The sequence below is a fragment of the Ictidomys tridecemlineatus genome, chromosome 11 (assembly GCF_052094955.1).
Source record: "Ictidomys tridecemlineatus isolate mIctTri1 chromosome 11, mIctTri1.hap1, whole genome shotgun sequence".
Taxonomy (NCBI): domain Eukaryota; kingdom Metazoa; phylum Chordata; class Mammalia; order Rodentia; family Sciuridae; genus Ictidomys; species Ictidomys tridecemlineatus.
The window spans coordinates 108356297-108383195 of NC_135487.1; the positions used below are offsets into that span (position 1 = coordinate 108356297).

Consider the following 26899-nt stretch of genomic DNA (forward strand, 5'->3'; position numbering starts at 1 on the left):
AGCTGCCTCCTGGCAGCAGTGGCCACAGCTGGATGGTTTGTCACACTCCTGGCGTCTGCTCCCTGCTGCACACTGAGGCCCAGAGGACTCACCTCCATGGAGCACAGCTTCCCTACCCACGTGGCTCTGGGAGGTGCTCTTGGTCCCTATCTAGATGGACTTGTCAGAGCACCCTCCGCAGACGCTTGTCTTTGATCCTTGGATGTCTGCTGTTTATCTTGGTGTGATTCAGCTCTGTAATTTAAGACACGGAGAAAGCTGAGTTCCCATCCCAGGCAGGAGGCGTGGCCCACACTGGACCACGCAGGGAGGTGACAATGTGGTGGGGTCTGTGCTGAGGCCTGCCAACCAGCCTGCCAAGCAGACCAAGGCACAGCCAAGCCTGCCACCGAGGGGGATGTGTCTCGGAGGTACTAAGTGGGACAGGGCTCCGTCGTCTCTGTTCTGTGGGAAGGAATAACTAGAGCTGTTCAGGAGGAGGCTGTCGGCTCAATAGGGCTGTCCCCTCACTCCGAGCCCATGGTAGGATCGTGACAGCTTTGTGATGTTTCACTCCTGAGACCCACAGAAGCACGTCTTGATGTCACAGACTGCTCCCACTGTGGAGACAGTGGTCGCCTCTGCACGTGCTTGGGGTGTTATTTTAGTTATTAAAGTGGGTATTTCCCAAGGCTATAGTATATCATTAGAAAGTTAACATGGGGGGAAATAAAGAACATGAAGAAGTGCCGTGGGTGTCCCCCAGCCTGCACTTGGAGGCCATTCCATGATGACTAAGTCCTGTTGATTCTGTGCCCTTCAAGCTCTGGGATGAGGTCTCTCAGGCTTCCACTCCGCTTGCTCGTCTTTTGGAGTGGATGCCCTGCGAGGCTTGTCCACAGCCTGGTATTCAAAGCAGAGACCTGCACACTTTGCAGCTTGCCGTGATCAGTTCAAAGGACCTGGGAAGCCAGCACGCCGGGGCACTTATAAATCCAGGTAACCAGGGTAGGGGACTTCCTGCAGGCCTTGACTGCAGGACAGAGCCATTAGTGTGCTCCCTTTCTCAGGATAGTCATTGTGCCTGCTGTCTCAAGACCTTAAGCAGTGTGTCCTGCTGGATGTGCCCTGACAGAGTCCCAGAAAACTTAACCTTTCTGCCAGGTCAGTAAATGAGCCAATTGCAGTTGGTCCCCTCAGGTTCTAAGGTGATCGTTGCCTGTTATCTGGGTGAGACTGGGGTATGCCAACTTCCCAGATGCAACCGCAAGACGAACATTTTAATTAAAAGGCAGAGGGTCGGGAGACGTAAACACGCATGTGTCTGGTTGTCCGTACAGACGGCAGCGTTCAGGGGCTAATTATATTTGCTTCTCTGCGACTTGCAGGAACATTGCTGCAAGGGGTCCCAACTGACTGTCCGTTTTACTTCAGGTCTGGGGAGCAGTGAAGCCCCCCCCCCCCACGCACAGGTAGACTCGGCTCTCATAGACGTTTCTGGGGGAGAAGTGGCAGTAAGGGAAACATAGTCACCTGCTCACACTCCGTCCCACTGTCTCGTGCCTCATCCTTTCTCACCTTTGCGTTGTGCAGAGCCTCAGTTGGCAGTGACTGAGCCCCGCCTTGCCCTCTCCTGCTCCCATTCCTTTTCCCCTAAATATACATGTGTTGGCTTCCTAGGGCTCCTGTAATATATGACCACAAATGGGTCCCTAAAAGCAGTTTCCTCTCTCAGTTTCTCAGAAATGTGAAACCTAGGTGTTGGCCAGTCCACGAACCCTCCCTGGGAGGGTTCTCAGGAAGAATCCTGGCCGGCTTCTTCCCGGCTCCTGGTGTCTGCTGACAACCCTGGCATCGCTGACCTGCAGCTACCTCACTGCAGTCTCTGCCTCCTCCATCCCCGTGTGTCCCCTTGTCCTCTAACCACACCAGTGTACATCTGTCAGGACTCTGTTGCCAAACAAGGTCACATACTAAGGTTCTGGGGTGGATATAGATTTCATGAGACACTTCCAATGGGATGGGTTTCTCAAAGCTGTCCTTTGACTGGATGCTGACCCCCGCTGCTCCCATTTTTGTAGATATTCAGGCTGTTTAACCCTGTATCTGCTCGCACCGCTTCCTCTGCCTGGAATCTGCCTGATAGCCTGTAGTCCACACAGGAGGATCATCGTTCATCTTTTCAGACTTGACTGAGAAACTCTACCCTCCCTCCTTCATGGACGTCAGCTAAACCCCCCCCCCCCACACACACACGTCCTGCCACTGCCTCTGAATCTCTTGATTGTACTTGCTGCTTGGGTGGCTGTCACCACTGATTGGAGTGGAAGCCTTTTGGAAGGTCTGACTCACATCCGTATCTCTGCACTTGGGACCTAGCAGGTGCTCATAATTCATAATTGCTTGGGATGGAGCAGGAGAGGCTGGTTATTAGGGTTTCTCTGAATGTCAGCATCCTTCGTCGGCTCACAGGGTAATGACTACGTACTCTAAAAGGAAGTCTTTCCGGATTTTACTGTGTGATGAGAAAACTGTTCAGTGCTTTTCCTGTCGGCACCTACCTAGGTCATCAGAATCGTGGCCTGGCATTGATGTGCAGCCTTAGCGTGCAAGATGGGTTTTCACATTTTCCACACGTGAAGAGAGCTATTTTTAATAGAGTTAAGGGGGATTCCCGTTAATGTTTAAGAAGTGGTTACAACTTGAAAGGGGCTTTTTCCGGGGCCACTTGGCTATGTCCTCTCTTCTCCTCCCTGCTCTATAAGAAGTGAGGACTTGAGCCTGGATGAACTCCAAAGCTCAGGGCTAATTTCTGACTTTAATAATGTGCACTAGTTTGATTGCAGAAGCCACATTAAAGTCCAGGGAAAAGTGAACAAATAGGATGTAGTTCACAGGAACCCTGTGGGTGTGGGCGTGTCTGTGTGTGTGTCTGCTCACACTGGTCCTAGGCCACAGTGCCTTTATATGCAAAATAAAGAGGTTAAAAGGAGATGGCTTATGGGGCTGGGGCTGGGGCTGGGGCTCAGTGGTAGAGCACTTGCCTAGCATGTGTGAGGCACTAAGTTCAATTCTTAGCATAGCATATAAATAAAATAAAGGTTCATTGACAACTAAAATATATATATATATATATATATATATATTTTTTTTTTTTTTTAAAGGAGATGGTTTATGGCCACGGTTGTTTCCTTCAAGTATCTGATGTACTTTAACAAGAAAGAGGGACTTGGGCCCAGAGGAAGTTGTGGGTAGGCCAGGAGAAGAAAGATTACTCTAGCTCCATGTGAGAGAGAACTTTCTTCTCAGTCTGAGGCTGGAGATCGGTCAAGGCATTATCAATAGGCTTGGTGTATGGATGGATTGGGAGATTAAGCCCAGTGGACTCCACTTTTCTCAATTCTTGAACCACTGGGTGAACTAAGATTCCCTCCATTTCTAGAATTCTGGGACCAAAGGCCTGAGATAATCAACTTATTAGGAGGAAAAGGTGGATTTGGGCTCACAGTTTTACTCCAGGGTCACTGGGTCCCATTCCTTTGGACCCAAGGTGAGGTGGACCATGGCAGGGAGCACATGGCAGACAGAGCAAAGCGGCTCACCTCCTGGCAGCCAGGAAGCAGAGTCAGATAGGAAGGGGCTGGTGTCCCCAGGTGCCCAGCAAGGGGTGTGCTCCTGTGACCTGACTGCCTTCCACCAGACCACTCCTCTTACCGGTTTCACAATGACATCACATGGCCTTCGGGTCCACTTCAGATCCAAACCATAACAGTGATTCCAAATAGGTTCCAAATAGGTGGAAGTTGGATTGTGCTTTTATGCCCAGGCCCTGCGTGAATCCTCCAGCCACCAACCAGCCCCATCCCTGTTCCAAGGTGCGCATGCCCATCCTTAGCCATAGGATTCATTTTTTTTTTTATTTGCAGAATGCTTTGTGAAGTTACAAAATGCTGTCCCTGGCATGATTTCATTTGCTCTTTTCAGCAACCACATGCAGTGGTGGGGATTCTCTCTCCATCACCCGCCAAGAAAGGGAAATGATTTATAGAGGGTTCTAGAGTAGCAAGATCCGGTCCGGAATCCAGACCTTCTCGACACTAAGGCGCGTGCTGTTTCGATCTTGTGCACTGTGGACTCCTCCCTGGGGGGAGTTTTTATTTCCAGGAAGCTTAGAGTTGGGAGGAAGTACTGAAATAAAGAGTAACCTAACTTTACGCTCCCTGGCCCTAAGGATAACCACGCAGAGGGACCCACCATGGCTCATGTCCTGTGGCAACACCCTTGCAGTGAGGCTTTGGTGGGGAGGTGGACGCAGGTGCATAGGGGAAACAGGCTGGCCTCCGTAACTTATGTCTACTGGTGAGCTTGTGATGGTTTCCACTTATGAGGTATTTCCTTTGAGCCAAGCACTTTAAAATCGATTATCTTCCTTCATGTTTAGAACAAACCTAAATCAGGCCAGCAGCTCCTCTTTAGGAAGCAGGAAAATAGATGGTGAACTCCCAAGGCTCCAGTATATTTTTCCTGCTTTAAATGCCAATTAAATTTGAAGTCTTGGAAAGTACTAGAACTCAGAATTTCCCAGTGATAATTAAGCTCATGAACAGCTGCCACATGCCGTCGCCGCCTGAACCCGTATCTGTTATGTTTGGATCCCGTCATCTCTTCCCAGAATGTGCCATAGTGCCACGTCCCCATCGTTTCTGTAGATTTGGGAATGTACTTTATACCAGTGAGTATTTGGGATCCCATTTACCATGTTGTAACAAGGCATTCGGGGTCGCTGTTCCTATCCTGCAGATGAAGAATCTGAGGTTTGGAGAAATCAATGACTTTTTTTATGATCCAAGAAAAGGTGAGAGAGTCTGGCTGCATGTCATCGGCACCATTTCTGCTGTGACGCTGCCTTCCATTGTCAATGTACCAGCCCTCAGGTGGGCACAGAGCTCGGGGGAGGCAGGGCAAGGTACAGGTATGTAGAACATTTGGGGGCGGAAGGGTTTGTGTTCTTGTTTTCTTAGTTTATCTTTCACAGACAGATCTTTCAGATTTTCTGAACCACAATTTGGACTATCTTTCCAGGTTTGGTACAAAGGTGAGCCCCCCTCTTCCCTGTTGCCACTGTGGTCTGTGGAGTTGTCAACACTGGAAGTGTTGTGGTTGTGTAAACACAAAAGACCACATCCTTTCATATTCCATCTTTCTCTGTCCTTCAAATAAAATAGGCCATTTATCAGCAAATGCCATAATTTCATTCTTCTTTATGGCTGAGTAATATTCCAGTGTGTGTGTGTGTGTGTGTGTGTGTGTGTGTGTGTGTGTGTGTGTACATACACACACACACACATATATATATATATACATATATATATATATATATATACATGTACACACACATATCTATATCTATATCTATATCACATTTTCTTTATTCATTCATCTGTTGAAGGGCAATCCCGAAAAGCCAGAGGCTGAATGTTCTTTCTGATATGTGGATGCTAACTCACGATGATGGAGGGAGGGGGGGGAAGAATAGATGTACTTTGGATTAGACAAACGGGAATGAAGGGAAGGAGGGGAAATGGGAATAGGAAAGACAGTAGAATGAATCAGACATGACTATCCTCTGTGCATATATGATTACATGACCAATGTGATTCTACATCACATACAACCAGAAGAATGAGAAGTTATACTCCATATATGTATAATATGTCAGAATACATTCTACTGTCATGTATAACTAATAATAGCAAATTTTTTTTGAAAAAGGAAAATAGTCCAGTAAGGCCAGCTGGTCATAATGGGTTTTAAGTGACGACGTAGCTGTCAGATTCCTTCAGCTTTTGTGCTGATCCCTTTATCCCTCTTCCTTCCCCTGGGTTCCGGTTGGGCCCAAGTCCAACAGAGGAGCTTCTTTTCCACGGATGACACCACCCTCCTCTTGGTCCATGTTGTCTTCATGCGTGTATCTGGGGTTCTTGAGTTTCTGCTTTTACATGTAGATGTTGAATGAATTTCTTTTGGTATGACCAGGCGCATCTCTGCATGCTGTTCTCCACGAATCTGTGTGTTCTGGGAAGGTATATTTCCTTGGAGAATGGTCGAGGAGAATATATTGGCATGTCATATTGATTGAGCTCAGGCTTCTCCATGTTTGAGCTCAGGGTTCTCTATCGTGGGAGAAGGCTTCTTGCCGTGGGCTTTGATGGAGCCATCTCCATAGTCTGGTTCCCCCTGACTGTGGTTCAGGTCTACGTGGGGGGCTGTTGAGCCAGGTCCCTGCCTTTGCTCTCGGAACATAATCATAGTAAGAGCGGTGGCAGTTTCTCACCAACTTGATTTTTCTCACCTCCCTCCTTCCCCAGAGATGACCTGGTCTAGAGATTGGGATTAGTGGAAGGGTTTGCTTTTGTTTGAAGGGCATCTGGGTTGGTTCCACAGTCTAGCTATTGTGAATTGTGCTGCTGTAAACATTGATGTGGCTGTGTCCCTGTGGTATGCTGTTTTTAGGTCTTTTGGGTGTAGTCCAAGAAGAGGAATAGCAGGGTCAAATGGTGGTTCCATTCCCAGCTTTCCAAGGAATCTCCATACTGCTCTCCAAATTGGCTGCACTTATTTCCAGTCTCACCAGCAATGTATGAGTGTACCCTTTTTTCCCCGCATCCTCGCCAACACTTGTTGTTGTTTGTCGTCATCATGGCTGCCATTCTTACTGGGGTGAGATGGTATCTTAGAGTAGTTTTGATTTGCATTTCTCTGATTGCTAGAGATGATGAGCATTTTTTTTTTTGTATATGTTGATTGTATATCCTCTTCTGAGAAGTGTCTGTTCAGGTCCTTGACCCATTTATTGATTGGATTAGTTCTTTTTTTGGGGGGGGGGTGCTTATCTTAAAGAGCTCTTTATATACCCTAGAGATAAGTGCTGTATCTGATGTGCAAGGGGTAAAAATTTGTTCCCAGGATGTAGGCTCCCTGTTCACCTCAGATTATTTCTTTTGCTGAGAAAAAAACTTTTTAGTTTGAATCCGTCCCACTTGTTGATTCTTGGTTTTAATTCTTGTGCTATAGGCGTCTTATTAAAGAAGTTGGGGCCTGATCCCACATGATGAAGATAAGGGCCTACTTTTTCTTCTATTAGACGCAGAGTCTCTGGTTTAATTCCTAGGTCCTTGATCCATTTTGAGTTAACTTTTGTGCATGGTGAGAGATAGGGGTTCAATTTTATTTTGTTGCCTATGAATTTCCAGTTTTCCCAGCACCATTTGTTGAAGATGGTGTCCAGAAGATCACAACTATTTGTTGTTGTTGTTGTTGTTTGTTGGTTTGTTTAATCAGGCATATTGGTGAAGTATTATCTGAGTCCCGTGGAAATTCTCGTTCCCCAGTATTGCTAGATGTGTTGAGAGTCAGACCATTCTCTGTAGGTGAGAGTGTGCACAGCTCTTGGAGGCATTTATAAAAGACGCTGAGAGTCCTTCAGCGCCAGTCTTAGCTTGTCAGTTGGGCGGCCAGCCAGGTCCCCTGCTGTCTCTGAGTCATTCTGAGGAGGTGCTGGACGAGAGGAAGATGCCTGTACTTCTTCCCTTGCGTGGTTTTTCAGAGCAGCAGGTCTCAGGCCTTCAGGAGACGCAGACGTCTACTTTAACAGGTCTCTGTCCAGTGGTACCTGTCCCAACCCGGTGCACTTTCCAGGGGATGCCCAGGCTTTGCCAGGGACAGATGCCAGGGACAGTAGACTTGCCCCAGTTTGGAGGGTGTCCGCTGGAAGTCAGCGGGATGGGAGTCCTGCTGGGACAGAGCCCCTTCTCCAGGCAGCACAGGGTACTTGTCGGTGGTCGGTGGTCGTGGGCTGGCCGTGTTGCAGATCACCGTTATTTCCTCACTGATGGACTTCGTGGGATTTCCTGGGCCCCTCCTTGTGGCCTTGCTGAGTAGAAATGCAAAACCTACAACCGCAGGAGAGTTGTGCTTTGAAACTGGGCCTGAGGAGAACCTTTAAAATTGCCTTTTCATTTTAAAATTTTGATCAGGGAAATAATTTTCTGCTGGAATCCAGGCACCCAGGGACAGTCTAGGTCAGTGTAGGAGCGAGGGATGAAACAGCGTGGTCCCCAGTGTCTGTCTGTGTGGCTAAGGCTCATGTCTGCAGAGGAGCTCCCTGTCCCACAAAGGCCCAAAGACTCTGGAAAATCAGCCTGGAACAGGGCCAGGAGTGAAGTGTGCAAGGACGCATGCGCATGCCCCACCCAGGGCGGGGCCAAGGCAAGCCTCTGGGTGCAGTAGGCATGGAGAAGTACCCGCCCCCCTGGGAGAATGCCACAGGTAGAGGGTGAGGGAGAAGATTGGGAGCACAGTCAACTGGAGGGCCACCAAGAGCTCAGGACAAGCAGGGTGGGCGTCTGCACAGAAGTCCACGGTGACACAAAACGTGGCTCAAGGGCCACCTCCCCAGGAAAGCTGATCTTGCACCCTCATTAGCTCTTCTGTGTGCTTGGCAATCCCCATGTATTCTGGAATAAGAGCGTGCTCATTGTCACATGGCCACATTCCATGCACCTGGCTATCCTTCTTCTATCCTTATAGTCCCCAGTGCTGGCGGATGCAGGTCCCTAAGTATGAGAATGGTGCCTGAGCTGGGTACAGTGACACATGCCTGAATCCTAGTGACTCAGGAGGCTGAGGCAGGAGGATCTCAAATTTGAGGCCAGCCTTAGCAATTTAGTGAGGCTCTAAACAGCCTCAGTGGTTGAGTACCCCTGGGTTCAGCCCCCAGGACCCCTACTCCTCTCAAAAAAAAAAAAATGGTGAGTGAGTCACTGAATGATGGGAGGACTAGGACTTTCAAAATAGGAATTGGCTTTTAGGAATCTTAGATTTTCATTACACAAAGTTGATCTCACCAAATTTCCCCTGACAGTGTTCCTTTGGTTTACATGACTCTGTGTGTGTGTGTGTGTGTGTGTGTGTTGTGTGTTTATATGCAGATCACTAATTGAGGCTGCTCTCTCAAGGAGATTAGCTGACTGACTTCTAGATTGTCTTTGGACTCTGTGTTAAACTCTTAAAGCAGAGGGACAGGGCAGTTTCTCTGCTGTCCAGCTGGTAGGCCAGGGGCCTCATTGTCTTGGTGTGAAGTGGAGATCCCTGAGCTACCCTGAGAGCGTTGGAATGCAGCATGGTCATCCAGGAACCAAAGGCACTGCCCTCCCCCACCCCCCGGGTGCTCCAGCCATTATAAATCACCCTCACAAGACTCAGCAGAGTACTAGGAATGAGAATCAAAAGGGCAAGAGAAAAACAGAGTTATGGTATTTAGTACCCTGATAGTTGGTGAAGAGCTTGGAGATCTGCAGATATTAGGATACCCTCATACTTAGGGGCTCCATCTTATAGCAGAAAGAGCCCAGGTAGGAGGTGTGGGAGTCTGCATCAGAATCCCAGCCCTCCTGTGTGTCTGACCCAACATTGTTGAGCTTCAGTGTTCTTACCTTGAATGATTATGTGGCCAAGAGAGATGGGGTATGTAAAACTCTTGGTCTTATTGTAGCAAACTCCTCTTTGAGGTCATGTGTATCCTGCATCTGGCACCAGGAGTGTGTTCCTGTGTCACCCCCTGCTCATTCCTGAGTATGGGTGCCCTCCCCCATGTACACGCCTCCCTGTGGACGTTACCTGTCCTCTGCTTCCCCATGGATCACCCATGGTTCTAGCAGATGAAAGCTTGGAGACCTTGAGCGCTGGGAGAGAGATGGCCACTCTCTGCATACATCCTGCTGAGAGCCAGTCCAGGGGCCTTGTGGACCATGAAGCTCAAGTGATCTCAGCTGTCGCCGTCTTTAAGTAGACTCTGCCCTTATGTGACTGCCATTGTGCTGCTGATGTATATAGACCTAAGCCCCAGGATTCCTTACTCCCCGGGGGCAGGGTGATGTATGACACAGAGCACTCAACAAGGTCCTTGGAAACCTCTCAGTCTCTTGTTCTTTCGCTCATGAGCTCTGTGACCATCTTTAAGTGTCTTGCCGTTTCTGGCATCCTCAATTTTCTCTTTTGTAAACCGAGGAAAAATAGGAAAATCTCTATGCAACCTGTATCTAAATGTGCATCACAATTTGTCACTTCTTCCTCTTCCAACTGTTGGCCGGATGAAATACAGCTAATCACGGAGCCCAGAGAAAGACAGGGAAGCCATACGTCAATGAGACTCAGTGTGGTCTTTCAGTTCTCATCCTGGTGACACAGGGTGTGTGCAGCTCAGCCGACTTTGGAGGGAAATTATCCTTATATTTTGTTACATAGCCTGACTCGGAGGATTTTTCACTGAGGACCTACTTATCCCTTGAAAAAGCCTTTCTATCAATCTCAATTTCTTTCTGCAGTATCCAACGAGCAGCTTTAGTGGTTCTGGAAAATTACTACAAAGATTTCACCATCTATAACCCGAACCTCCTCACAGCCTCCAAATTCCGGGCAGCCAAGCACATGGCCGGGCTGAAAGTCTACAACGTAGACGGTATGTACCTGGAAACCGTGTCCGGTGTGTGCAGGGGCACGTTGGAGTGATGGTGTAGTTTAAATGTCATGGTATATTTGGATTCTACCTTCTCTTTGTGCTTACCTTGTGTACTTTCTCATTCCAGAACAATTTCTTTCTCTTTTTTTTTTTTTTTTTTTTTTTGAATGTAGGCAAACATTTGCAGAGGAATGTTGACTATGTGGGAAGTTTATTCATTTGGGGATTTTTATGATTGAATACAACAGTGGGTGTGTCTCCTGCCTCCTGCTGGGAATCCCATATATTGAAAGCTGTTAGGAAAGGGGCAACTTTTGAAAATTTGAAGAAGTTATAAAAAAGACGCAGAAAGCTACCCGGATCCATTCAGATTAGAAATTTCCGGTGGTTCGGGCACCTGGTGAAATGCTTCGGAGACATTTCTCAGTCCTGGTTAGGAGGTAGATGGCAGGAGGTTGGTGGCCAGGCTGGGGAAGTCCAAGTTGTGTTTCAGGGTGTCAGATGGTAAAGGGCAAGAAACAAGACCCCAGTGTCGTTCTTGCAGGGCACCTTAGGTCAGGGTAAGAGCTTTGCAACTCTAGAAGAGGATTATGCTGTCCACAAGTCGATTTATTTATGTCCATTTCTGGTGGCAATATCCTTCCTGCCTTTTCGGGGCAGTGAACAAGGTGAGAGCTTCCTGGTAGATCCTGAAGGTCTGGTAAATTCCACCTGTGATCTAAAAACTCAGGTAGATTTCTCCCTAGTGAATGCAACAAGTCACCACCAGCCAAGTAAGCCGCCCATTATTAGAAAGCCTGAAATCTGCCGTGTCTTTCGGATAAGAAGGTCAGCAGTGATAGAACACGGTGGTTTGAATTAACAGATGGGCCATTTTGCATGTCCTTAAAGCATTGGTATTTTCTGTAAACGTGGTGGCTGCCGTGACGTTCCAGCCTAGCTTGTCTTCCTGTGTGTGACCAGTGTCTCATGTCCCTTGACTTTCTTTTTTCTCTGTCTGTCCTTGTTCTCCCATCCCCGCTCATTCTCTCTCATTGTTTGCTGACATGTGATGTCCCAGCTGCCCTTATGGCCAAACTGAAACTTTGTGTAACAGATGGTAAGTGACATCTTCAGCACACTCTGGGTGTTGTATTTTGGCCCGTGTTTTAAGTGTTGAGCATTCTGAGGTCCTTCTCGATTTCCCCTCATCAGATTGGGGTTAGATGTCCTTGCTCTCGTTGCCTTGGTCATAGGGAAAGTGGAGCCGGGGTCCTGTTCCCCCTCCTGGGAAGTTACTTGTCGGGACTGTCTGTGGCTTCTTGGGGGCTGGGTGGACCATGCTGATGGACTGCGGTTCTAGTTATCTGCTTTTTCCCCAAAGGCCCCAGTAACAACGCCACAGGTCAGTCCCGGGCCATGATCGCTGCGGCCGCTCGGCGCAGGGACTCCAGCCACAACGAATTGTATTACGAAGAGGCTGAGCATGAACGGCGGGTGAAGAAGCGGAGGGCAAGGTATGTGGGCCTCCCCACACCACGTCCCTTTGTTGTGGATTTATTTCCCCTTTGTTTTTATGCTGCCCAAACGAACATTCTATTTACAAACGATCTGCCTGCGCCCTTGGAGTGTACCTGGCTCCTGTGTTTCCCAGACTTTATAGCCAGCACCAGGAGGGCTTGTGAACACAGGTCACGGGGTCAGGACATCCCTATGCACTCAGTAGGTCTGGGATGAGGCCCGGAAATCTGCATTTCTAGTAGATTTCCAGGTGATGCCTGGCCTGCTTTGAAGTGGTCCTGTTCTACGCCCTCAATCCTTGCTGGCTTTCCAGATCTGCTTCTGTTGACTGTAGGGGACAAAGGTGATGGCCCTCTCCTGTGTGGGTGGTGTGCCGCTTCCTTCCCTTTTCCCGTGGCCACAGGGTGGGTGGCTGGATGAAAGGGACAAAACTCTGGTACTTTGAAAGCTGCTTCTGCACAACAGCTACCTCTCGGTGTGTGCTGATGTCTTTTCAGCCAGCCTTTGAGGGGCTTTACAACTCTTTTTATCTCAACCTTCATCATAGAGATGGAAAAAACGGATCAAAGTAAGTTTCCCAAGCTCCATCGGTAGCAAAACGGAGAACAGAGTTCACATGCCAGGCCCAGTGCCTGCCTCCCACATCTAATTTTTTTTGCTGTTAACTTTCTTTTTTCTCCCTCTCCCTCAACCCTCTGGAGAACAGCTAGGGGTGCAAGCTGTGTGACCGAGCCTGGCCCAGTTGGTGGTGGACAGGCTCCTGTCGGTGGGACAGGTGGCCCTCCCAGGTCCTGGGGGACGGTTCTGAAGCCGGCAGTGGGTGCTGCCCTGATGACTGTGTCCCATCACTTCTCAGGCTGGTGGTGGCAGTGGAAGAGGCCTTCATCCACATCCAGCGCCTCCAGGCTGAGGAGCAGCAGAAAGCCCCAGGGGAGGTGATGGACCCCCGGGAGGCGGCCCAGGCCATCTTCCCCTCCATGGCCAGGGCGCTGCAGAAGTATCTGCGCACCACCCGGCAGCAGCACTACCACAGCATGGAGAGCATCCTGCAGCACCTGGCCTTCTGCATCACCAACAGCATGACGCCCAAGGTGCGCTCCTCGGCCGGCCCAGTTCATCACCAGACATGACCAGTCGGGATGCAGGGGGTTGTTAGTTTGAGGATCCCTTCTCTAAAATGCTTGGAACCAGAAACGTTTCACATCTGGGCTCCCCTCACCCAAATTTTGGGACATTCACATGAGCCTAATCAGATATCTTGGGCATAAGATCCGAGTCTAACGAGGAAAGTCATTTATGCTTTATAAACACCTGATACACAGAGCTTGGAGGTGATTTCATGTAGAATTTTAAATTATTCTGTGCATGAAGCAGAGTTTCTGGACATTGGCCGTCAGGCTGTGGCATCATGACAGTGCTCAGAAAGTTTTGGGTTTTGGACCATGTTAGGTTTTGAATCTTTGGATTAGAGATGCTCAGCCTAATCCAGGTGGTAAAAGGGATGACAAAATGAAAACCTTCTCTAAAACACCAAGGAATAAGAATTAGTGATTCTTATTCATTGTCTATTACCTTAGTACCATTGTTTTCTAAATCTGCCTTTCAAAGTCCTCTGCATTCTAGGAGAGGAAAGAATTTCTACCTAGAAATAGGAGAGATTGGTGGTCAGGGCTGCTCTGTGGGTGCTGGAGCTGAATTGACTTATTCTAACCTGGCTCCTCCTCCTCCAACTAGCTGTGCAGCCTGGGGCAAATACCACATGTCTCTGTGTCTCAGTTTTCTAACCTGAAAACTGGCGATAATAAGTAATGCCTACCTCTCTTGGTCACTATGAGAGATAAAAGAGTTAATTTATATGAAGTGCTTAAGATAGCACCTGTCACGATAAGGACAATGAAAGAGCCATTGCTGTTGATCAAAATCATGCCATCACTTTGTTGGGAGTTTTCAATATTGTAGAATTCATTTTCCTGAATGGTCTTTTGGATATGAATCAATACACTTTTAGGGATATTAAAGAACATCCATATAATAGTAGAGAGTTGTGGCCAAGGAGGCAAAGTAGAGTCAGAGTAGCATATGCCATCTCTTTAGACAGTGCTGGATTCAAATTCTGGTCCCACCTACCACATTGGTTTGTGGCTGTGCACAAGTTATTCTACACTTGTGGCTTGTTTTATAAAATAGGGATAATATCTATACCTCATTGGATTGTTAAGAATGATATCAAATATGGTGATATGTAAATGTAGATCACATGGTACAAGTGAATGAGCTTGGCATCGTGCATATGTAACATTTGGAAGCTATTTATAAATAGGAGCATATTGTACCATATGAGGATCCTGGTGGTTCTATTATCTGCCCTACAGCCTGTAGGAAAGAAATACTGAAATATTCAGTAAGAAATAAGGTTTTCCATATGAGACTCACTAATCCCTTTCCTAGGAAAGATATTCAGCACAATCTGATAAGCGATCAGCTCTCCATATCTGTGAGTTCCACACCTATAAATTCCATATACATGAAAAATATTCAGGAAAAAGAATTGCATCTTTACACGCACACAGTTTTTTTCTTATCATCATTCCCAGAACAATACAGAATAACAACTATCTGAATAGCACTTACATTGTATTGGATATTGTAAGTAATCTAGTGGTAAATTCAAAGAATAAATAGGAGGGTGTGTGACTTATATACAAACACTACTTACTTTTATGAGGGACTTGAGCTTACTCTGATTTTGGTATCTGAAGAGGAACTGGGACTGGAACCTGTCCTTCTGTGGATACGCAGGGATGATTATATACAAGAATATACATGAAAGTTCTATTTATTTATTTTGCAAAATAACCTGTCATAACTCAAAACTGGAAATAATTTAAAAACAGAACAGTGATTGACAAATTATGGCATATTACCTGTTGAAATGTGGGGGAAAATTTTTGTTAAGAGTATTAAGCTACAAAAAAAGGCAGAATGCAATAAAGTACCTACACTGTTTGCAAATGAAGAAAATAAGTCTGCAGTGTGCAGAGCCTTGGCTTGTATCCTGTAGAACAAATAGTTGTTCTCCCTTTTTCAAGATTTTTTTAGTTTCCTGTTTGCTTCCTGTTTCGTTTAAAATGCCTATACTTCTCCGAGTTAAAAATAAGTATTTTTAGCATAAAAATCCAAATACTAAGGAAAAGTCTAGTAGAATAATTGCCATTTTCATCTCCCACCTCCAACAGTTCTTTCTGTTAAGTTGATGTGTATTCATTCAGGTATAGGTGTGTGTGTGTGTGTGTGTGTGTGCACACACAAAATTGAAAATCAGAAATGGAATCACACTCCATGTATATATTTTGGAAACTTGCTTTTTTCATGTAAAGCTCTATGGTTTTTTTTTCCCAGATACCATGATTTGTTTAACTTATTGCCTCTTGATGCACATTTGGATTAAGAGGTTCATTATTCAAAGCCAGAGGCTGCCTGTTCTTGTGAATCACATTGTATAGGATGGAGCTCCGCCCTTTCTGGACATACCACTGTGGCTGCTTTTGCTCTATCAGCGGAGGAGTTTGGATAGAGTGTTGCTGGAAAAGCTGCAACTGTTGGCATTTGTAGAGAAGTCTCTCCACCCCTGGCCTAATGGGCTGAAGTGAGAGACTTTTTTTTACATATGTATCTCTGCCAGTATTTCATATCTGAAGGATACATTTCTAGTAGAGAAACAGCAGGATCAAAGTTACAGATTCTGCCAAATTATGTTCTCTGGACGGGGGGGGGGGGGGGGGGGGGGGGCGGGGGGGGCGGGGTTCTTTTCCTGCATTTGCCTGTGGCATCTGCGAATTTGTATTTCCCCACATTCTTGGCAGCATGAGGCATTATCATGCTTTTTAATCATTGACCATCTGAGAGGAGGAAATGTTTTGTTATTATAGATTTCTTTAGTTATTAATGTGATAGCAAAATTTTCATGTTATTTTCCATCAGTGATAATTCTTCTATAGGTTATTAGCATCATTTCTCTAATTATGAGTTATTTCTTTTTCTTATGATCCATAAGAGCTACTTTTATATTAGAAGTGAGAAACTAAGCTGGACCCCCACTTTCTGCCTTAGAAAAGATGCCGCACCACAGATCAGAAATAATGTACCTGGCAGTAGCAGAGAGGTATGGATGGAAGGGGAGACCACTTAAAAACTGTCCTTGATCTCTATTTAAGACTAGATGGATATATCCCAGTATTTTTCTATATGTATTTCTGCCTGCTTCTTAGTTTCTTCTCACAGATAAATCAGTGTCTGCATTTGATATCATATATCTGCTATGGCGCTCCTAGTCTATGCCACACAGATTGGAAATTCAAATGTGAAAAAAAAAAAGAAAAGAAAAGGAAACAGGTCCTGCTCTCCGATACAGTGAAGTCTACTATGGGGAGGAGACAAGCAAGTCATCAGTAATTGTCCAGAAAATAAATGTCACATGGGACCATGCCAGTGATTATAGGAGCTTTGAGAAGGGCATGTGAATTCCATTTGAGAGATTCAGAGACATGGTTTGAGAAGATTTGGAGGACAGGGAGGAATTTGCTGGAAACAACAGTGTTTAGCAGGAGGAATGATACTTAGGAAGATGGAGTTCAGCCAGAACACTCCAGGGAGTTAGGTATCGTGGAGCAAGAGCCCAGGAGAGGGAAGGGGAACATTGGCTGGCTAAGTAGGCACTCTGTTCAACGTGCAGTAACCAGTGTTCACAGTGATCGAGCTCACTGCACGCCAGGCAGGGCTCTGAGTGCTTTCTGAGAACTAACCCTCCCCTCTTCCTGGAAGCCCTGTTATGCCCCCCTAAGGAGAAGGGAAATATCTGGAGCAAGGTCATGCTATCAGTAAGTCATCGAACACGCACTTTGGTCCATGCTAGAAGGTTGATCTGCTTTTTCAGTATACTATTCAGATTATATCGAGTACTTCTCTGAGCCTGCTGTTTGCCCTGACCCTAAGGCATGCTTGGTTTAGTTGGAAGAGGTAGAGGAGTATAAGCAGTGGGGTCCAGCCCTTGGAGTTACAATGACTTCCAAGTAACCGTGGCTGCCAGCCACCCCACATTCCCACGTCTGTGGGAACCACCCCCTCACCTTCTGGTTGGAGATTGGCACAGGGGAATGAGGAAGTCCAAGAAGTCTCCCCTCCTCAGGAATGACTCAACTGGGAGGATCTGGTGGGAATTTGCTGTGGCCAGAAAAGCACCGCTCTGAGGTCCTTGTTGAACTTGGAAAACATATTCCTAGGTGTGCAGAGGGCTACTGGCAGGACTCCCCTGGGATTCTATTTCCTCCATCACCATCTTTCTCTCCTTTCAGGCCTTCTTAGAACGATACCTCAGCGCCGGACCCACCTTGCAGTATGACAAGGAGCGTTGGCTGTCTACGCAGTGGAGACTGATCAGTGACGAGGCGGTGACGAACGGGTTACGGGATGGGATCGTTTTCGTCCTTAAATGCTTGGACTTCAGCCTCGTAGTCAATGTGAAGAAAATTCCATTCATCGTCCTCTCCGAAGAGTTCATAGACCCCAAATCTCACAAATTCGTTCTTCGCCTACAATCTGAGACATCAGTTTAAAAGTCCTATATTTGTGTCTTTATATAAAAAGAAGAATATATAGAGAATTATATATGTCCAGAGGGGTGTCTTTTTTTAAAAAAAAAAAAAGTTTTTTTATTCTTCATTGATGACTGAAACTGGCAGATGATAGACCAGTATCCTTTGACCATCTGCACTTTATTCGTAAGGAAGCAGGGGAGAGCCATCCTGACAAAAAGTGACCGGTGGCCCCTGACTTTCATAGAGGGGACTTCTCAAAAAGCCGTTCTCTGGAGTCTGCAACGGCTGTAAACCAAAGCAGAGCTGCTGCATCCTCGGGAGCCTCGCCTTACAACTAGTCCCTGCCTCTCGTCCAGATCCAGGACCACATCCCCCGTTGCTTCTGGTCAACCTCTTCCTGGATTCTAGGGGACCCATCTGATTCTGTTTCACCAGACCCTGCACATCCGTGTGGGAATCACAGGCAGTTCCAGAGACTCCTAGCCTTCATCTTTGTTCTTTGTTGCCTTAGATGCCTCAGAGAAAGATCTCCCCTCCACACACACACACACACACACACACACACACACACACACAAAATGTGCACTATCAGGTTACAGCTATTAAGTGATTTACTTTTTTTGTTTTTTCAAAGAGAAAACCTTCCTGCTCTGTTCCTGATCCCATTCCTCTGCTCATTCAACCAGGGAGCCCTTTCCTGTCCCTGGGATGGCCCAGCTGGACTTCACTCCATCCCACCCTCTGTAGCATACATACATACTATGGCCCTACCCCATGGGCAACCCTGTCTAGGCAAGCTCAGCTCTCCAAAGATCTCCACGTGTGCCCACAGGCTCTTTGTTTCCACAGGGAAGAATGGCCTACCAGGTAGAACCCAGTAGAGCGGACCTACTGGCACGCCCTCCTAGGCTGCAGCAGGAGCTGCACTCCACCCTACCCCATCCTTCTCCCCCACAGATCCATACCAACCAGGGGAGACTAACATTGTGACTCTGGGGTGGGCAGGTGCCCATTTGAAGCCATCTGATTTCCTAGGGCAATAAGTTCTCATGCAACTCAACCTGCCCTGCCAAGGGGGACCAAACAATGCCGTTCACACTGGCAACGATTGCTGGCCAGTCCCTGTGTTTCCTGACCACAGTCACTGTGCAACTTATCACCTCAGCTACTTGCTTGGGGGCTCGCTTGGTTCCTGATATATCAATTGTTCAATTGTTGGTCAGGTGGAGAGAGGAAAAGTGGAGGAGGCTACAGAGTGTGGGGCAAGGAGATGAGGGAGCCAATCTTCTAGTTCAAAATGGTTCTTCTGTGATCTCTTTCTTAAAGGCAGCTGGCTTCTGAGGGCTCTCCCCAAGCTGCACAAACTGTGGGCAGGGGATCTGTCTTGGGCAAAATCCTGCTGCAGGGGAGTGCCTTCAGGAGCCACATTTAGATACCTTTCAGTGGTTTGTGCTTCTGTTTACCCTCCTTTATCTGCAGCGAACCTATTAAAAGTAATCATTCTTCCCTTTCCCCAATATTTAGGGTGACCAGTTATCTCGTCTCAGTGGAGGATGGCAGCGTTAAAATGTCTGTTGTTCCATGTGTCTGCGCACGCACTTGCCATTCCATGCATTTGGCAAGCGGCAGGGTATTTTTGTGGGTCCTTTTAAAAATTAAAATTGGCTTTGGATATCTGTAACTACAACTGTACCTGAAATCAAGTTAACATTGTTCTTGATTCAGCAGCCTTCAGCTCAAAAAGATGGGCTGGAGGAGAAAGGAGGAGAAAGCCGTGGGCGTGGCGTGGAGCCAGGATGTACGATTCAACAGCGTGGTTCTGTTTATGAAAAACACATACCATGTAACCATGGTGCTTTTTGTTCCCCGTTTTTGCCTCTGGGTCCCTTCAAACTGGAAATTCCTTATGATGTCTTTCTCAGGAAATATTTCTTAGGTAGGATAAGAGAGGGTGAATAGATGTGAGATTTGGGCCACGTAAAGAGAACATCTCAGACCAGCCGCTGTGCCATGAATACGGTGCAGTTGGGAAGTGCCGTGAACGTGTGTGTGTACCTAGAGTCAGTAATGATACTGTTCATTGGCATTTTAAAATACTGGGCTTCCAACCGTATCTTGAATTACCAGTCTGGAAGGAGTTAATTTGGATTCATTCACTTTGGCATGTACATTCCCAGCAGGGTGAAGAAAGGTTTAAATTAAGGAATTTATTTTCTCTCTCCTCCTCTCCCCATCGTCTCCCTCTTCCACTCTTTGTACAGGAGAACGTCAGACTTTCTGAAATTATTGTTTCTGTTTTAAATTGAATATCGATTTTTTTTTTTTACACAAACTTTGTATTGAGTCCTTCTTGAAAGAGTAACAAAATGAAATACAGGATCCTTATAAAGCCTTGGTACTTTCGACATCTTAATAGCTAGAGTTACTGGTGCATTGGGAACTATGTAGATGGCATTAAAAAATGTAAGGTTGCAGAAAGCTGCATCGCACAATTGAACACAATAAATTTTTATTTCAGTTCTTGGAAACAGCGGGCTGTTCTTTCTAATGGGGCAAAACGGTGCCCCAAGGCTAGTAGAGTGTATGTTCCTATGAGAGGAGATAGGATTTCATTTACCTTAAATGTTTATAGATTTTCTATAACTTTCAACCTAAGTTATTAAAATCTAACATTAAATGTGAAAGAAGAACTTAATGAGGAGTATAGGTCTCAGATTGCTGGCTTCCCTGGTGAAGTTTTAACCAATAGGGAACTTTTGGTCATAATAAGTATGTACTTTCAAAAAAATATGACAGTTTTTAATAGTCCATGTACTCAATGTTAGATTTTTGTAAAAGCCTGCCTTCTGGGAGTTGGAAAAGAGAAAGTTGGATAGTTATCCATTCTTTGTACTATCATGTACTATTAAATCAAAATGCATCATGGTTTTGCTGAAGTTCATAAAGTAAGCTGTAGAGAAAATGCTTGACCACCCATTTGGGGCTGAACTATTATTATCTGCCTTTCTTCCTCTGTCCTCTTGAAATCTACAAAGATGACCAGTTCTTAATAGCACAAGGTGAGAGCCAGGTGGCCCTGGGGTGTTGGCTGCATCGCTGTTCCTTGCTGGGAGCTAGGGACTCCCTTTTCGAGACCAGCCTTGTAGCATGTGTTGGAGAGGAATGAGGTGCTCACCCTGTCCCTTCTGGGGGCAGTCAGTGGTGGTGGCCTGTTTCCTTTTTTGCCTGTCATCTTCTCAAGTGCACATATTTACACAGTTTGTACCTCTGGTATCCCACCAGCACCTTGGATGATAGGAATGGATTGCCTGCTTCCCCTCACCACCACCCTGTGGACCGAGTGAATGTTCCAGACACACAGTGAAACCAGCAAAGTCAAGCCCTTGGTTTACCCTTTTCCACCTGATCTCTGCTGTGAAAGGCCCCTACATGGTGTGTGTGTGTGTATATATATATATATATATGTATGTGTGTGTGTGTGTATACACAAGGTGTGTATGTATACACACACACACACACACACACACGGATGTTTTTTCCCCATAGATGTGAGCATTTCTCTGCGTAACAGGCAGATGGCATGTGTGTGTACATAGCCATCTTAATTTCCGTCTTACCTGTAGCAGGTGGGTGTATGTCTCAGCGGATACTTGTGAATGTGTGTATGGCTGGATGCCTGAGGGTGTTTGTGTTGCTACAGATGCCCTATTTGAGAGATTTCCTAGCAGCTAGATTCTTGCATGGGGATCCTATAACCTGAAAACGGCAAGAAACAAAGAAAGGTCAAGCTCTAAGAGAATTACTACTCAAATTTCACTACCCTGGAAGCCTTACTATCTATTTCTTAATATAACTTACCAAAAGAAAGAAAGAAAAAAAAATAACCAGTGATTGGTCACTAAAAGTAGCACAGAAATATTAGTATATTTATTTAAATCAGCCTGCAGCAGAGACCCTGCTAGAATAAAGTGATGTTAAGTATTTCTGAGTAGTGTTTTTGCTTTATGGATCTTGTTACATACAGAGAATAAATCACGACTGTGAATTTACGACTATGTCACCATGTCATATTCCATTATAAATAAAATGTGGATTGTTCTTGAGCCCCTAGTGCAGTTCTTGAATGGTTAGATCCTCCATCAGAACCACTGTTCTTAGCTTTAATCACACGGATGCCCAGAATATTAGATTTTGGGTCACTTTTTGACAAAATGTGTGTTGGTCACAGATGAAAAGGAATCACACTGACACATATTTATCAGGTATTGTATATCAGATCCTGCTCTGCACAGTCTTGCAATCCCCACATTCTTTTGAGATAAGAATTACTCAGTTTTGCAGGTGAGAGAAAAGGAAGGTCAGACAGGAAGGTACTTGCCCAAGGACCCATGGCCAGTAGGTGGAATTTCAAAGAGGTGTTTGATACCAGTCCCTCTCTGTCCACTATACCCCAAAGCATGACCCAAGTGGCTTGGCATTTCTGAATGTGGAGGAGGGACCTAGAGACACACCTTGCATCAGAACCTGCAGTGGGGCATTGCTTGGGAGCCAGGATCACTTCTTTCAACTTGGGGTTTGCACTATATAATCCCTTCAATTTTCTCCCTTAGGCCGGAAGGTTTCCTGGGGTAGTCCATGGAAAGAACTCAAAAAGGCCCCTTCTTGCTGGAGAGCCTGCCAGACAGCCAGTGTTGCAGCTGCTGCCAGACACAGGAGTGCTGTGGGTCCCAGCAGCCACCTGGAGTTTTGCCTCCCCACCTTCCTCCCCTCCCTGCTGGCTTGGGCAGAATCCATCTGGGCCTTGGGTGCAGAATGGGCATCTGGGCCTTCGGTGCACCTGGCCTGGCCTCTTCTTGGTGCAAGGACACCATTATGCTCAGCCCTGGTGGGAGAGAGGCTGTCTGCAGGGCAGCCTGGGAGGTCTGGAGCCTGGGGATCTTGGCTCCTTGACGTAAGTGTTCTCAGCAAGCAATTTGCATCCCACTACTTCCCCACACCTGCCCTCAGGACTTGACAAAACAGACAGAAAATGGGACTAGGGTGGGGAACTATTTTTAAGTTTTGGATTCAGTTGTGCGTCAACCATTTTCTGCCCAGCTGCTTGTTTCCGTGGGAGGCAGGAGATGGAGGGTGGGGTGCTCATCCCTCAGGGTTGCTTCTCCTACAGAAAGAAGATGAGCTTTCAAAGGGTGGGTAAGAAATGTAAAACTACTGAATAAAATCAGACTTTAGGACTCTGCGAGTCCTTTTGGCTAGGTCCTGTCCCGTTTCTTCCTAGATAACCCAGTTTGTTTCACCTGCGAAATAAATCTCTTTAATGCATTGTTAGAGTCTCCCCAAGATTCCTAAAGCCTGAGGCAGCACAGAAGAGTTTGCTTTCAATATGGCACGACCAGCCTACCAGTTCTGTCTCCCTCAGAAACATCAGTGTTTTTAATCTTAGAATAAAAGACTTTCCTCTTAAGCCCCCAGGACAAATGCAACAAGCCCCCAAGCTATTATCTGAACTGTGTCTTAGGTACTTCTTTTGGCACTGGATTTGGATGTGGACCGCAGTATTTGAATGTACAGCCGCCTGGACTTACCTGTGTTTCTATGTATCTGAAATTTCACTTGTGGCCAGGAGCCTTCATTTGTGAAGTTGTTCATCCTTTAGGAGTTTTTAAACCCTAAGAAGTCTAGGAAAGGTTCATCTGAGAGGACAAGGAACTATGGCTCAGGGAATTATCTATGGGACCTGGGCATCTGATCTGCAGGTGACAAGTCTAGTTCAACTTATTGTGGGAGATTTAGATAGATGCGCATTCATCACTGTTCTAGGGACCAGGAAGAAAGAGGTGGCCGTGGCTTTCGTGTGCAAGTGCCCCTCAGTTCCAGAAATACAGAAATATTCAGACATACACAGAAAATTGAAGTATTATATCTTAGTATTTAGGTACTAAGTGCTTAGTACTAAGTACTTAGCATTATGTCAGTACTAGTACTTATGTGTTAGTACTTAGGGGGGAACATACGAAAAACTAAACTTTAATGATAATTCCTTATTTTACGATGAATTTACTCTGGGACCCCCTAAATTTTGACATGTTTAACCAGATTTGATTTCTAAGCTGTCATTTATATATACAACTATTGCATAGAGGGCAGAACACCAGCAAGGAAGATGTAGGACATATACTGACTCCCCAGGGTAGTTGACTCACTTTGTGGTTGTCACATCCTCGACAACGGTGCTAATGAGAGGCCCAGAGAGGCCTGGGCCAGGGATTATTTGAGAAGAGATTAATTGACAGTTGCTTTTGTTAGCAGGACTCCACATTTCTAAATTTCTACTCCAGCATCAAACAGAAAGTTCAGTGATAAAATCATTCTATCTATTTCTGATGGAGTCAATTGCAAAAAAACGTGGTCAGTAACCTTTTATGTTCTTTCCAATTAGTTCCGTACTTTGTAACTGGGAGGGACAGTTTTGCAAACTGGCTTTGCTGAAGGTCACTGGTCACTCTATGTATAAGACAGCCTGAGTGTGGGCTGCTGCATTAACTGGGTGGTGGGCTCTATTGGGGCATTCCTAAATGTGCAAAGGAATGAATTAGACACCAGCAACCATCTATGCAAGTCCATTTACATCTCCAAGTTTATGCTACGAGGCCTCTTCTCATTGTGATGTTAGTAGCAGTGTTAGCATCTGTCGTGGTCACGGTATAGCTGGTCTCCAAGTTACTTTGTTCCCTTTTGGGTCCTCCAGTGATAGCCCTCCCCCATCTCAATTAACTATAAAACATTTTTTATTCTGTAAACATGGAAAATAAACTGAGATCCCAAATTGTATATTGTTTCTTTCTTTTGTGTGATTATTTCAATCTAAAAAGTTTTTTTTTTTTTTTGGTAAGGGAACATTTTCACTCTTGCATAAATTTGATTTCCTCTTAAAGACAACCATTTTAGTCAGCATTTTTCGCTGCTGTGGCCAAAGAACCTGAGCAGAACAACTGTAGAGGAGGATTTCAGTCCATAGACAATTGGCTCCATTCCTTGGGGCTTGAGGTGAGGCTGAACCTCATGGCGGAAGAGTCTGGCAAAGGGAAGCAGCTCACATGATGGTCAGGCAGCAGAGAGAGAGACTCCACTCATCAAATACAAAATATGCACCCCAAAGGTGTGCCCTCAAGGACCCAACTCCTCCAGCCACACCCTACCTGCCTCCAGTCACCACCCAGTTAATCCCATTAGATGATTAATTCACTGATTGGGTTCAGGCTTTCCTAACCCAACCATTTCTCCTCTAAACCTTCTTGCCATCGTCTCACACATGAGCTTTTGGGGGACACCTCACATCCAAACCAAAACAACAACCTGTCGTGTTTTTATGGAAACCAAGACAGTTTAATAGATTTGGAAAGTAGAATTACTATTGTTGCAAAAACTACTGGTTGCTTTTTATGATCATTTTATGGTGAAGAAAATGTTTTGAATGAATGGATCACTAAAAATGGAAACCTTAGGCCCTAAAACTTGGAGATGAAGCAGGCCTTTTGATTTGGAGTAAATCAACTGAAAGAGATACTGAGTCAATTAAAGAGGAAAAGTGCCAGACCCTGGATTGGGGTGAGGGGTGAGTACTGGATTGTTTTTGTGAGTGGCTTGCTTGGCAATTCAATTTAAATTACTTATTTTAGGTAGGTCTGTTTAAAGAGAACTTGATTATTTGACAGAGAAATGTTGGTAATTACCTATTGCTAAACTCAGATATCCTTTACCTACATGGAATGTTGATGGTACTCGATTATATTCTTATCAGTTGCATGGTCAAAGATCAAAGAAAGCAACTGACTTGAAGATATTCATTGTGCAGATTATTGATAAACTTTTTCTTTGGGCCATCGGCCAAGATGTGCACAGTTCATAACTGTGCATGCAAGCCCTGCTAGAGAAAAGACTGAAGCCGTATGCAGATAGAAACCAAAGGCTCTTCTTTTCATTCGTTACCCATGTCGTAGCTATAGAATTTGGAGGCGTTTTAAGAATCTCAGATGACACACCATCAGATCATGGAAGTGGAGTGAGGGATATTGGGATGGCACCAGGTACAGCAAGAGCCAGAGAAAACCCCCCAGTAGGAGAGTGTGCATGGGTGGGATCCCTGCTGTAGGAGACATGAGGCGATTCTCCATTGGTCTTCCTGAAAGTATTCTCTAATCACACAGGCTCACATATGGGCATGGATAATCCAAAATCATCATTGACTTTTGGGTATGCACTCTGTGTTCATATCTGCATGTGCTTCTGTGATCGGAGACTTTACAATGTCTTGGGCAAAATGAAGATGCATCTGCAGAACAGACACAGGTGCCTCAAACATTTTTTTTCCCTTTCTAGCTTTCTGATCAATTCTTCCATTCACCCCCACATTTTTTGCCTTCAGTCACCTGCACATGGTTAGATTTAAGGATCCATCCTTTTATTTTATTTTTTCTCTTTTTAAAATTTGTTCTTTTTAGATATACACGGCAATAGAGAATATTCTGACCTATTATACATACATGGAGCATATCTTATTCTAATATCTGTCGAATTTTTCAATGAGCAAATGTTTATTCAAATGAGGACATGATAGTATGCTCAATGCCAAAACTACCAGCTACAATCTAACTGTCTATGATTTGGGGGGAATTGTTAGAGTTTTATGAGGTCCCAAGATTATCATTAAGAATTCCAGTCATCATTGCTCCAAAGAGTTTAGATTGTTAAATTGTCACATTAATCCCCAAAGAAACTGTTAATTCACCTTGCAAACATTTGGGTCTGGGGATGCATTAAGTAGATGGCTGCAGCCAACCCATTCCCGGAGTGTGGGGCTTGGCGCTTCTCCTCTCCCCGCCACCCCAGTGTGCTTTACTTCTCATGATGGCTGTTTTGAAAGACTTTACTCACTTCCGAAAAATAGACTATCCCACACTAGAAATCGTCTCACTAACTAAACCAAGGAGATTCTCTGTTCCCACTTATGTAGCGAAATTTATGTAGCAATTAGCTATCCTAAGAAAATCTGAATAGATGATGGTGTGTAGCCAAAAATCTTTTTCTGATAAGATTTACCTTCAGTAATCACTAGATTTGTTTTTTTTTTTTTTTTGCATATTCTTATTAGAGATAATCGTTAGAAAATTCGCTTCGCATTGTGATTAAAGAGTATTTAGACAGATAAGATTTGTTAAGTACCTATCAAAACGGAGGCACTGAAGATGTAACCAAATCAGCCTGCCTTTTCCCTAAGGTTAATTGCAAACTAACAAGTGAGAAACTC

At 45.5% G+C, this 26899-nt stretch overlaps 1 protein-coding gene across 3 annotated transcripts in view; it reads left to right on the forward strand.

Moving 5' to 3' along the window:
* Vangl1 (VANGL planar cell polarity protein 1) overlaps nt 1-24423 on the forward strand; it is a 53057-nt gene extending 28634 nt beyond the window's left edge. For 2 of the 3 annotated variants that reach the window (XM_078027068.1, XM_021732976.3), the window contains 5 exons: nt 10365-10498; nt 11559-11597; nt 11862-11994; nt 12855-13089; nt 17350-24423. In XM_078027068.1, the coding sequence (XP_077883194.1) occupies nt 10365-10498; nt 11559-11597; nt 11862-11994; nt 12855-13089; nt 17350-17610 (802 nt within the window). In that variant the 3' untranslated portion in view covers nt 17611-24423. The remainder of the gene's footprint in view (nt 1-10364; nt 10499-11558; nt 11598-11861; nt 11995-12854; nt 13090-17349) is intronic. The other variant, XM_005334912.5, reaches the window with a different exon arrangement.
* The last annotated feature ends 2476 nt before the right edge of the window (nt 24424-26899 follow it).